At 38.8% G+C, this 12751-nt stretch overlaps 1 protein-coding gene across 5 annotated transcripts in view; it reads right to left on the reverse strand.

The window, feature by feature from the left end:
- Positions 1-1808: 1808 nt before the first annotated feature.
- Positions 1809-12751, reverse strand: part of MYPN (myopalladin) — an 85419-nt gene continuing 74476 nt past the window's right edge. For all 5 annotated transcript variants that reach the window (XM_087932082.1, XM_087932085.1, XM_087932084.1 and 2 more), the window contains 8 exons: positions 11789-12010; positions 10445-10594; positions 10055-10137; positions 9683-9809; positions 8946-9153; positions 7487-7652; positions 6611-6744; positions 1809-4108 (listed from right to left, as the gene is read on the reverse strand). In XM_087932082.1, coding sequence (XP_087788208.1) covers positions 3939-4108; positions 6611-6744; positions 7487-7652; positions 8946-9153; positions 9683-9809; positions 10055-10137; positions 10445-10594; positions 11789-12010 — 1260 coding nt within the window. In that variant the 3' untranslated portion in view covers positions 1809-3938. The remainder of the gene's footprint in view (positions 4109-6610; positions 6745-7486; positions 7653-8945; positions 9154-9682; positions 9810-10054; positions 10138-10444; positions 10595-11788; positions 12011-12751) is intronic.

Here is a 12751-nt window from a genome sequence, read left to right on the forward strand (position 1 = left end):
AAACTCTGGAAATTCTGAAAGATACTGTTTTCAGCAATATCAATAGCCACAATGGCCTTTTCCCACATAAATCTACCTATTCAGTTGATTTGATATGAATTACACATATCAAGGAAGGGATACTTTCTAAATGCCAAATAAGCTGAATTAAAGTTTGTCTTGGCTAAATTCCGATGGGTCAACACTGATCAAATTGCAAGGAATTGCTGTTGTGTAAATATCCATGTTTTTCTGAATATTTTCAGTAATTAAATTTGAAAACACACACACAAACATTTCCTGTACTACAGGAAATATACATGTTTTCACAAATGAACATTAATACATGACAATTACATTTACCTAATCAGTGATATTCATTAATTTATATCTGATTTTTCAGGCATACTCAAATTTTCTCCTGGAACATTTCCCCTATGAAAGTAGACTGTTTCATTACCAAATTTTGAGATTTGCATGACTTCATTGAATCCGTATGCTGCTGAAATACATTATTGTTGTCACATAATGCCTTCTATTTTTTCCACCATCATATTTCTGTTTAAGCTACCTGGATACAAGAAGAACCTTTCTTTTAATATTTAAGGGATGTCTTCAGTCTTTCTTTATATGAACTGTCCAAAGTGATCCTTGATTTTACAACTCTGTTTGGAACATGGTACTATTCTCTTGATCAAAGTTTAGAAGACCCTTCTCATGTTCTGCTCACTTAGGAAGATTCAATTGCTTCGATAAGAGCATTTGGGATTTTATTGAAACAGCTAGATCTCATGGCAATCACGCATTAATTTAGAGCTGTAATTACTCAACTGTGGAATCTTGAAGATGTGTGGATGCCAACTCCCAGCATGCTGGCTGGGGAATTCTGGGAGTTGATATCCACACATCTTCAAGTTGTCAAGGTTGAGTAATACAGATTTAGATTCTGGCTTCACTTATAACAAAGCAGAGAGGATGCTTTCCAGGGCACTGGGCCTTCCTAGGAACAAGATACTAACCTCTGATAACTCAGAAAATGACAGAAGTCACAGAAACATTATTTCCAGGGTCAACAGTTCTTGGAAATCTCATATAGGTAGTTCTTGACCTATGACCATGTGCTTAATGACCATTCAAAATTATAACGATGCTGAAAAAATTGTCTTATGCTAACTTTTGCCCTTATGATCATCACAGTGTGCTTGTGGACATAATGAAAGTTTGGGCATTTGGTAACAGGCAAGTATTTATGCCAGTGATGATTCTGGCAGCAGTGATGCAGAGGTCCTCGAGGAGCCTGTGCCCAGTACATGTGTGCGCAGGACTGCTTGAAGGAAAGAGCAGCTGCAGCAGCACAGGTGACCTGGGAGTAAGGCTACAAGGTAATGGCCCCTCCCTTAAGAGATAAAGGCCAGCTGAGAAACCGGAGTTATTTGCAGGAAGCAAAGAAGTTTTGCACTCAAGCCTTGTGGATATTCGGAGTATCTTGGTTGGTGGTTGGAGACTCTTTGTGTTTGAAATATTTCTTAGTAATAGTATTCTTGGCAGTCTTGCCCAACCTTGGCAAGGCTCATTTTTATCAGAGACAATTAGCTTGAAATAGCCTTTTAACCATGAAAGAACGGAATTTGTACAGAATCATTAAAAGGTTTTGCTGTTACCTCTGTTTCGTGTTTGTTTCCTTGGGACAAGGTTTGGGTCAGAGCATGATGTCATGTAAATGCCATTTGTGACTTTGCAGGGAGCTTCCAACAACCAAAGTCGATGGGAAAAGCCCTATTTGTGTAATGATAATGATGATTCAGTTAACAACTGTGGCAAAAAAGTCATAAAATCAGGGACAACTTGTTTAATGACAGCATCACTTAGCAACAGATGTTCTGGTCCCATGTGTAGTCATTGGTTGAAGTCTACTTCTATCACTTTGATGAGGTCACTGCTCTTCATTCACATTTATTTTTAAGGCACATACCTCTTATGATGGTTTCTCCAATGTGGAATTCTCCAGCTACACGAGGATTGTAACTTTCAGTATGCTGTAGCCCCAAACACATGGAAGACGCTAGTGGGAAAAGTCATTCAGACAGGGCTTCCCCTCTCTGAATGTATGGTGACTAGAGCGTCCTAGAAAATCTCCTTTTCTATCTCACCCAGAAACATTCTCAAAAAGAAAATAGGTTTGGCTATTGTGGAAGGATTTGATTATAAAATGCCACAATTAATGCCAGTGAATTCCTAGTACCAGTGCAAAATTCAAAATATTTTAATCCTGAGTTGGATTTCAATTTGGTGGTAGATTTTTAGGGGATTGAGACTTTGTTTAAAATATATTAAAAGAATATTCATTCACTGCTAATAATATCCAGTATTACAATGGTCTCTGGCAAATCTGATGGAAATAAATTTATTCTTTCACAGTGAAATTAGCATCATTTATCTAAGTTATAGCTTAAGCATAAAAATGCTAATATGTATTTCAAACTGTAATGGGTCTTCATTTAGAATATTGAATAAAAGCAGAATGCAAAAAAACTCGTTAATTGCATATACCGATGTATATCATATGCTAACAAACCTCTTTGCTTTATGGCCTCTTTTAATTATTTGCTTTAAATATGGGAGGTCAATCAATGTCCAAAATGAAGGAAGTTTGATTGTTAAGTTTGGACTAAATGATATTTCCTTTTTGTTTAATTAGTGTCATTTACAGAAGAATTTTATTCTTGGTACAACGACCTCTGGATGCTCAAAATGGGGAAAAATAGAGGCAAAGTTGTTGTAAAGGAAGTAGGATTATTTCCAAGTAGGAAAAAAAGCAATAATTCAGACTCAACCAGGTCTGCAAGAAGTCTATAATTTAAAGGGAATATCCTAACCCAATTAGATAATAGGTATGAATATATGCAAGTTATGTAGAATTTTGAAGATAGGGAAAAATCCTGTCTAAAGGCCAAAGAAACAAAAACAACATGCAAGGCATTTTTGTTTTTGTTCAAATATTGATTTCTAAATATGGAAAAAAATAAGCATGCTTCAAAATGTATATAACATTGGGAGCTGTGGGATGACTATAATATGGGCTTTGTAGTATGTAAGCTGTTTTATAGCTAATTGCAGTATGATCCTATACATATTCCTCAGAAGTAAGGCTCTTATAGTTGAGTGGACTTACTTTAAGGTAAGCGTATGCCTGCAGCCTAACAATAGGGCACCTTATAACACTAATATTAAGAGCCCTCTTTGGGTGCAAGATTCGTGAGTATAAGGTCACACTTTTTAAAAATTCTATTGTTTAGAAGCAGTTTCTATCTGAAGTGCTACACTTAACTAGTTTTTGGGTTGGCTAATTGCTTCATTTGTATGAATTCTTAGCAAACTGATCAGTCACAATTTTATTTTTTGGCATTGGGTCTGTGTTTTGTGACTACCAGCCACCCTTAAAACACTGTATTCAAAATCAGGGACTTAGGGGTGTATGTAGGGGATCCAAAAAATTAGATGGTGTTATGGGAGAGTGATGGAAACGGCCATCTTGACTTTTTCAAGAGTCTTTCCCTTTCCACATGCCCCTGCATTTGGTTTCTCCTTCCTCAGAATGATTACCACTGCAAATGTCCTTCTTGGTACCTTTCAGACAGCTATCCAAATCTTAACCAAGTGCCTGTTTAACTGCCTTAAAATCTCAGCAGGAAAATGGACACATCTTTTTTACTTAACAACTGAAAACTAGGTCACTCTTCTTCATAACCCGTGGAGTAATAACTCAACACAGCACAAAATTTGTTGCAGTACATTCTATACCGCATGGTATGATGCTGCATTGAAATCTTGGCTCTCAATATCTTTACTGTTTATCAATTATATGAGCTGTGAACCTTAAATGTTTCAGCATGTCTTTTCCGTTCCCTTTCACAGTTCTAGTATCTCTTTATTTTCAGGGAGAATTCGAACCTTTTTTCTCACAGTTCTTCGCTTTCTACCACAGGCTGGGAGGGAGAAGAAAAGCGTGCTGGACTCTCAGCGGGGGAAAAAGCAGAGAAAATGTCAAGTCCTTGTCCCATCAGATGTGCATACCGGGTGCTGCTTGAGCGAAACTTGATTGGCTGAGATATTTGTTGATGCCACTGAGCTGGAGCAGAAAAAAAAATGGCATGAATTCAGGATATGACTACTGAGCGTATCTTTTAGGTTTTTATAATGGCTGTAAAAAAGTTATCCCTAGTTTGTATGTGAGAAGTCTAAGGCAGATTATAGAATTGCATGCTAAATGCCCTTGAAGTTGCTCCAAGAACTTTAGGTAGCTGGAATGATGTGAAATTTCCAATTCTATTTTAACATATTACTATAAACCTCTAATGCCCTAAATGCTTTTGAGCCTAAACTTTTATTTCAACATCTCTCTTGGCATGCAGTAGCTGGTCCCTTGAAATCTAAGGAGAGCTGGGTCCTCAGGGCTATTATTTAAGCAAGGTTCTTCCCATTGATGGTCCTTATAGTGTAGAACATCTTGCCTTCAATGATGCATCTTTTCTGTTCAATTTCATAAACTCTTAACGAACGCTTCTTCTTCTAGAATTTTGGTTCCTCCTAATGCCTTTGCTCCTGGCTGTTACAAAGAACTTCACTATATGGTATTAAATTTTTAATGGTTTTGTTGTCATATTTCATGTTTCATGAACCAAGGACGGGTTTCCCGACACTGAGAACAATTAATCAACCGGACAGCTTGCCTCACAAAGTCGGAGGTGCTCCATCACTAGAGATTTTCAAGAAAAGATTGGACAGCCATTTGTCCAGGATGGCATCAGGACTTCAGCCTTGGGCAGGGGGTTGGACTAGAAGACCTCCAAGTTCTTTTCCAGCCCTATGATTTTATGATGCTGTCCTGAATGATGAGCAGTAAGCAAAAAGTAGTAATCAAGCAAACACAGAATTCCTGCTTGATGCTTCCATAGTATTTGCTGACTCAGTTTTCCATCCTTTGGAGATCGATACAGATGAGGATATACAGATTATTGGGGGCAATATGTTGACACGGTAAACCACTCAGTGGTATATCTGCCTAAGGGCTATTGCTATTGCTAAGGAATAACATTAACTGTAGGTCAAAGATATACCATTTTCAGGAACCGGGGAGCCTTTTTAAGGTCAAGTGCTACATTTAGCTAAGGAGAATTTCTGGAATTAATGTTTTAGGTACTTAGTAGAAGAACCCACCTCCATTTGCAAATGGAATTCTTTCTCCAGCCTGACTGCCACTAAAAAGAGGCAAGGTTCAAGAAAGGCAGGGAAGGCTGGTGATAGATTTGACCCAAAGGTGTGATGGATCTCATCTGGTTTGTGGTCTGGCAGTTACCTTCCTTGTTGCTATTTTTAAATAACTCCCTATAGAATCAAATTGATCTTTCTTGAATTATGACTAGCTTCTGCTTCTTCCCTCTAAGGACTGGCCTAGTGCCTCAGCAGTTTCAAGAAATTTAGAGGCAACTATTTTGTATGTAGCCCCAGTGAAAGAATTTGCAATCCAAGACATGCATCCCTGAATACTTGCCGTTGGTGGGCAAAACTCTGAAAGTTGTACTTTAGTACCTTTTATAAAATGTCACCAATCTTATGAATGGAACTGTAGGATTGCATTGGTTTCTTTGTTATTACCGTAATCAATGAACTGTCTAGACTGAAATAAGTGCAATAAAACTGAGCAATCATTTTAAAAGAAATTAGACAAGTTCTATGTAGTTCTGAATAAGGAACTATTAATATAAGGTTTCAACTGAGTTTCAGATTTTATTAGAGATATTTAAGACTCTGCTGCCTGAAAATCTTCACTCTATTATCCATGGTCACTTACAACTCTCCAGAGACTGTGCCCAAGACTCAGGAACTCAACTCAGCTAGAATGTGATTCGTCTCTTCTGAGCAAATCAACCAAGTAAGTTACACAATATCTAATCTAAGTATCTAATCTAATTCTAAAGAATTCGATTAAACATCTAATAATATCTAATTTAATTCTAATGAAGAGCAACAAGGATGATTGAGGGCTGGAGGCTAAAACTTATGAAAAACAGTTGCAGGAATTTGGTATGGCCACTCTAGAGAAAAGAAGGACTAGGCATGACATGATAGCAGGATCCCAGTATTTGAAGGGCTGCCACAAAGAAGAAGGAGAGTCAACCTGTTTTCCAAAGCACCGGAAGGCCAGACAAGAAACAATGGATGGAAACTAGCCAAGGAGAGAAGCAACCTAGAATTAAGGAGACATTTCCTAATGGCAAGAACAATTCACTAGTTGAGTGCCTTGCCTTTAGAAGTTGTGGGTGCCCCATTGCTGCAGGCTTTTAAGAAGAGACTGGACAGCCACTTGTCTGAAATGACATAGGGTCCCCTGCTCAGCAGGGGGTTGGACTAGAAGATCTCCAAGGTCCCTCCCAACTCTGTTATTCTAAGTGCTATGTTCTAATTCAAGAAAAAAAAGTCAAGTCCAATGCAGAGAGTGTTCAAGAGAAAAAAAAAACATGTCATGATGGGTAAACAGAAGAGATGACAAGTACAGAATTGAGACTGATCACAGATATAAATAACATATATTTTGTTCATTTACTATATCCCTAAAGTTTTGGTCACTTACCATATATGTCGAGTCTAGCAGTGCAAGAGACAATACCGGCTTCGTTTTTCGCAGACAAAGTGTACCAACCAGCATCTATTTTTTTGGCAGGCTGAATCAAAAGGCAAACATATCCTGTAGCATCTTGGTGCATACTAAGAAGAAGAAAAAATGATTTCAGTGTCATTTGTGACATGCTGGAGGATTTTAGTGATATCATTTAAGAAAACAACAGAAACATGATATTTATACTCTCTCCCTCTTCCTCCATCTCTCTCCCCACTTCTCCCTCTTAACTTTTGTGGGTATGTGTGTGTTTATGCAGAGAAGGACTTGCTTCGTGACCTTGGAGTTTTGCAATGGAAAATCTCAAGGACTCTTGAAGTATTTGACCAAATTCTCTTTTCAAAAAAATTTGCTCATTGTGCGCAGTCAATAACAGCAGTAATTTTAAGCAACACTGATATATTTTAAAACTTTTCAATCCACTGTAGTTTACAAAATCTTGCATACTTGATTTTTATCCTCCTATAATGTATCTCCAGTAGGACTTTACAATTTATCTGTAGTAATACATAAAAGTTCTACCTGTCCTTGGGGATTCTGCATTTCAGCAGAGGTATTTTTTTCCTAGATAAATGAATATTTATTACTATATGCAATGCACACCCTGCAATGCACACAGCATTTTAATTGTGCTTTACAGGAAGGGACACGGGGAACAGAGAAACCATATTTAAATGTTTCAGAAGTTGGCTGTGAACTGTTTCAAGAGTTATGTGTGCTAAAAGGTGCGACCCGTTCAGTGCAAAATAAATTAAAAGTTTGAGGCAATAAAATCTCACATCTCACATTTTTAGACAATCAAAGAGCAGTTTCCAAAAATCCCACGCTCACCTCATCCTCTCCCTGTGGGGAGGTATGGTTTCATTGTCCTTCTTCCAGAAAAATATGGGGGGTGGCATCCCAATTACCCTACATTCTAATCGGACAGGATGCCCTTCTGGCACCCCACAGTTCTGTAGTCTCTCTAGTATCACAGGGGCTTTTTTAACTTCCTTTTCTGAAAAAGAAGAAAGAAAGGACAGATTTATTGATTTATTTTGACCTTAGAATGGTTGAAATTGTTCAAAACAGTTTCTGGAAGACTCCCAAAAACTTTTGCGTGTGGCAGGGGTGCCTGCAGTAGGAGGATGTGCATCTGTGTGTGTTAAAAAAAAGTCCAGGATAGCTGTAAGTATATAATCAAGGCCCCACCCATTTTTTTCATATTGTCAGCTTTGGAAGCCATATTAGTACCAGAAGCTTCCACACTGCCACATTCCTGTGTCTGGGAAAGTAGGACGGGGAAATGGTAGAGTGTTAGTAGTTAGACATAATAGCATTCTTCTCTTGGGTCAAGGTCATGTTATTCCTGCACCTGGAAGATGAGTGGTTGAAGGGATGTCTCTAGCTGGGGTGGATGGTGATTGGACCACGGGATGGACTGATGGGTGCAGGGGTTGGTTTTGGACTTTTGAATTACTAAGGGAAAACCCAGAACTCTCAGATTCGGGTTTTCCCAGATGTGCCAGTATACTATTGTAATAAAATGAAACTTTGAGAAGATGCCTGTCTTGGAGGTTTTAATTGGACTTAAGAGCTTTTCTGGAACGCTGACATGTATGTTGTCCCTGATTGGCCAAACTCAACCTTTTGAATAAGGACATCCAATTTATTCAGTGTGCATCCTGGCCCTATAAACTCTGTAGGCTCTTCCTGAAATCCTACCTCCTTGCCGGCTCTTCAAGGAAGACCAGATCAAGAAATGGACAATAGGGATACTATTTTATTGTTACAAGGGTATATTAAACAGAATCGTGAATAGGCATCCAATATCTTCACTGCCCAATTTTTAGGACCACAAGGTCAAGGTAGGTCTGTTCTGAGTCTCTCTCCCATGCTTTCCTCTTTCCCAGGTCTGAGCAACCCTTTTCTTCTTTGACTCCCTTCTGAAGGCCAGTGAAGGCCTGTATACTTCACATTATTCAAAGGCTGTGCATATTCTACATGGAAAAGACATGGAGCACTGTAAATATCTATGTCAATATTCCAGATGTTTTGGCTACCTTAACAACTGTTCTTTCCAGAGCTGGATGACATAAAGATTCAGGGTTTGGCCAATGACATCTCATCCACTGGGAAGTAGCTCTGGCTCTTGAATTCAGTCAAGCTCCCCATCCATGGTACACAATTCATTCAGATAATGAACATTTTCATATGATTCAATTTTCAATCACAGGGGTTCTAGTTAACAAAGTACACAAATGGTCTAATGCTCAGGATGGATGAAGAAGAACATCTAATAAAGACTTACCTACAACAGACAGTTCCAAGCTGAAGGAATTTTGTCCTGTTTTGTTGGTGGCTATGCAGGTATAGATTCCAGCATCATTTTGTCTGAGAGGATCAATAAGTAAAGAATGTACTCCATTTTCTCTGATCAGCATTTTGTGAGTGGCATCTGGTAATACAGGCTTGCCATTCCGAAGCCACATCAAATCTGGTAGTGGTAAGCCACTTACCTAACAGGGGAGAAAACAGCCATAAGCAAATGACATACTTTTTCATATTAGGGACATCTATTCCAAATTCATTGTTTTGGAGAAGAAGTGATGTATGAAAACCAGGGAAATCATGCATCAAAGATTATGAACTATAATTGTGAACTATAATTGGTTGTATAAGCCTAAAAATTAACCATGGCTTATTAAACAATATTTGACTCAGATACAAATGCACCAAACAAACCGCAAGCATGCTCCCTGTGATGTGCAAACTGAATGCCAAAGAAAAACACAATTCAAAGCCTATATTAAATGCTAAAATCTTAAAATTAAAAATAGGCACATGCATCATCTAACAGCTGGAACCCATGTTAATGAGAGTCACCAATGGATGTTTTTCATGGCAGCGTCTGACATTTGTTGTAAATCTACCCATCGCTTTCCTTAACTTGTCTCAAACGAAAGCTCCCTGGTTGTGCTTGTGTTCTTAGAGAATATGAGCAAATACTAATGCAAATAATAATGCACCTCCCCCTGACCCCAGTACCTTGCAATCAAGTCTGCAAAGCCGGCCTTCATGGGCCACCATGTCCCCAGGGGCCTGCAGGAAATATGGCCGGAAAAAACGTTCCTGCAGAGGCTCCCGATCTCTTTCGGATACACGGGATCTTCCCCTGCATTTCAGACACAGCAGAATATTGGATAGGTGGACAGAAAGAAGAGCTTTTAGGTGTAAGAAAACATAGATTCCTGAACTTCACTGCTTAGAAATTAAGGCTTTCAAAACCCACAACTTGGAATTTATTTATTTAGGAGATTTATATTGCTGCCTATTTGCACATGGCGAATTTGCCAAGTAAAAACTCATGATTACCTCATAATCTATATTCCACCATCAGATAATTTTTATTTTTTTTACCTGTGAGACTGGATAGTTGTTGATAATCTACCCCGCAGTGGAGGAGTCTGAACCATCAAACGACCAGAACAGCTGATTCTTCCCTGCCAGAACATGCAAGAGAGAAGAAAATGTTATTTGTTCATTCACCGTGCATTGGTCATTCTTCATTGCTAGATCTCATTTGTGATAGATAAGGCAGATTTTTTTTTAGAAATAAGACAAAAATCTTACAGTTTTACAACTATAAATTTTATACTTGCAGTTATTGCAGTTTTTGCTAAGATTGAAAATCAACTGATAGCAATTAATCAATTAATCAATCATCATTAAAATGGACTTTCAAAATGTCTGCTTCTGTCTTCATCCTCTTAAGTTTAAACAATGTGTGTATGTATAAAGAATTCATACCTGAGGATTTGCAGCCATGAATGTATAGTTTCCATCATCATCATTTGTAGTCGTTTCAATATGCAAAGAACAAGTTCCATCCCCCGCTCGAATCATTTTGAAATGTCTATTCTTCTTTGAAATCTGTTTGCCATCCTTAAACCAGTATACCTGGGGGATTTTTAAAGAAAGATCTATTGTCGCCTTGTATTTATGACTATAATTCAATGTGGCTTAGAAGAAAATCTCATGGAATTCATTGGGATGATTTATTTGAGAGTAAAAGTACTGCATGAAACAACGAAGCAAATCGATTCTCAATTCAAGTTTAAATTTTGGAATAAACTAGCTGCACGACAGCCAGGCACTATTCTCTGAAACCAAGGGGCAATGCAGTCCATAAATCAGAGCTATATATGATCATTCATTTGTGCCTCCCCCAGAGCTCCTGATCTGCTTATCCCATGTTTGGGAATAGCTTTAAGGGTGGGAGTGGAACAAGTTGGCCCTTCAGAGACCTTCTTCCATCCCCGTCTCTAAATCCTGGTAGGAAAAAGCAAGTTTTCCAGGGGGTTTCCCATCTTGGTGATGCCACCAGTCACTGAGTGGGCTCTTGCAACTCCCTGGAAGGCTGGACAGCTGAATAATGGGCACTCCCTCTGATGGTAATTATTGATTGAAAAAATTCCTAAGGCTCCTTTCGCCATCATGGTGACCTCCAAGTTTGTTAGATTTCTGATCCTATGACTTGCAGAACTTATAGACCAAGTTCATGTCCATTGAGAGATAATGGGAGTTGGAAGGCCTCTAAATTGGGGAAGTATTTCCCACTGCATATCTGGGCAATGGCTGATGAGCATCATATTTCCTCTAGTATGTGATTAAGAAGGATCTACACACGGTAATTGGCCTCTTGCTCTTCTATGAAGCAGAAAAGTGAAGTGGAAGTAAAGCACAGAGACCAATTTATATTAGCTCTCCTAAAACACAGTGGTTCATCCTGAGGCAAGATCTTACCATTTAATAGGACTTAGAAATTGTCATGGCTTCTGTAGCACTCTAGGCTTTGAATATTTAAAACCATAGTCTTTCTGCAAACAAAATCTGTTTCTCTTCACAGAAGTGACTCTGATCCATCAGTGAACAAGAGTTTCTGCTTCTTAAGTCTTCTTAAATCTCCCCTGATTATCTACAGGAATTATAGGGATTTTTTTGGGGGGAGGGGGTGTATTCATAGCAACCTTTCCTTGCTTTCTGCAAATACAAATGTCATGGGGGCAAAGTCCTTTATATAGGAGTAGATCAAAGCAACTGATATGAAAAATTGCCGAGATGTATTTGTATTCTGCTGTCTGGAGGCCCTACCTTGGGTATGGGGATTCCAACAATTTTGCAAGTGAATGTAGCTGGATATCCTTCCAGGACACGGAAATGCTTGAGTCTTTTGTCAAAAATTGGAGCGATGCATTTGCCGGTAGGGATCTCATCATGTTGGATCTCATCATCTGATTCATCCACCGGGGTACGTTCAAGCCGGAACTCTATTTCATTCATTAATCTCTGCTCAAAGTTGGAAATTTTATATTCCTGAAAAATAGTAGTTGAATCAAGTCGATATATCTCACTGGGGCCTAATAAATATTTCTTGGTATACAGTTTTCCCCCTAAGTAATGGCTCCTATATGGTCAAAAACAATAATTAAAAAGATTCAAATGATTTGAGATTCGGCAAACATAAACCATAAGGACAAACAGCCTAAGTAGCATGGGAAATCTCTATTCTCTAACCTATTTATTTGTGCTCCAAACGATAGGAGGAATCCCCTCCCTAAATGTTTGTCATAGGATTCCATCAGAGAATAAACACACCTACATTTGGCTTTGCTCTCTATCTCTCATAGCAGAGGTCTCCAACCTTGGCAACTTTAAGCCTGGCGGACTTCAATTCCCAGAATTCCCCAGCCAGCAAAGCTTTGCTGGCTGGGGAATTCTGGGAGTTGAAGTCCGCCAGGCTTAAAGTTGCCAAGGTTGGAGACCCCTGTCTCACAGTCTGAAGGGTGGGATTAGAAAGGGGAAGGGGGAGGAATTTTGCTGCCTGACACTGCTGCTTCTCTACTTCCTCTGGTCTAGGGATGATTTCAGATTAGGCTTTTAAATAGGGATGCTTCTAGATACAAGATTATAATCCAACAATCAACTGACACTTCATTTCAGAGGGAGGAAGAGATTGTGCCTTCTTCTCTTGCCAATAGGCGACATTACTTCTGCAGTAGCCTAGATAAAGATTTGGAGATGTCTGTGTGTCTCACCTACCATCATTCAAGAGTT

This window comes from Pseudonaja textilis, chromosome 4 (assembly GCF_049901715.1).
Source record: "Pseudonaja textilis isolate UNSWEBS1 chromosome 4, rPseTex1.2, whole genome shotgun sequence".
NCBI lineage: Eukaryota > Metazoa > Chordata > Lepidosauria > Squamata > Elapidae > Pseudonaja > Pseudonaja textilis.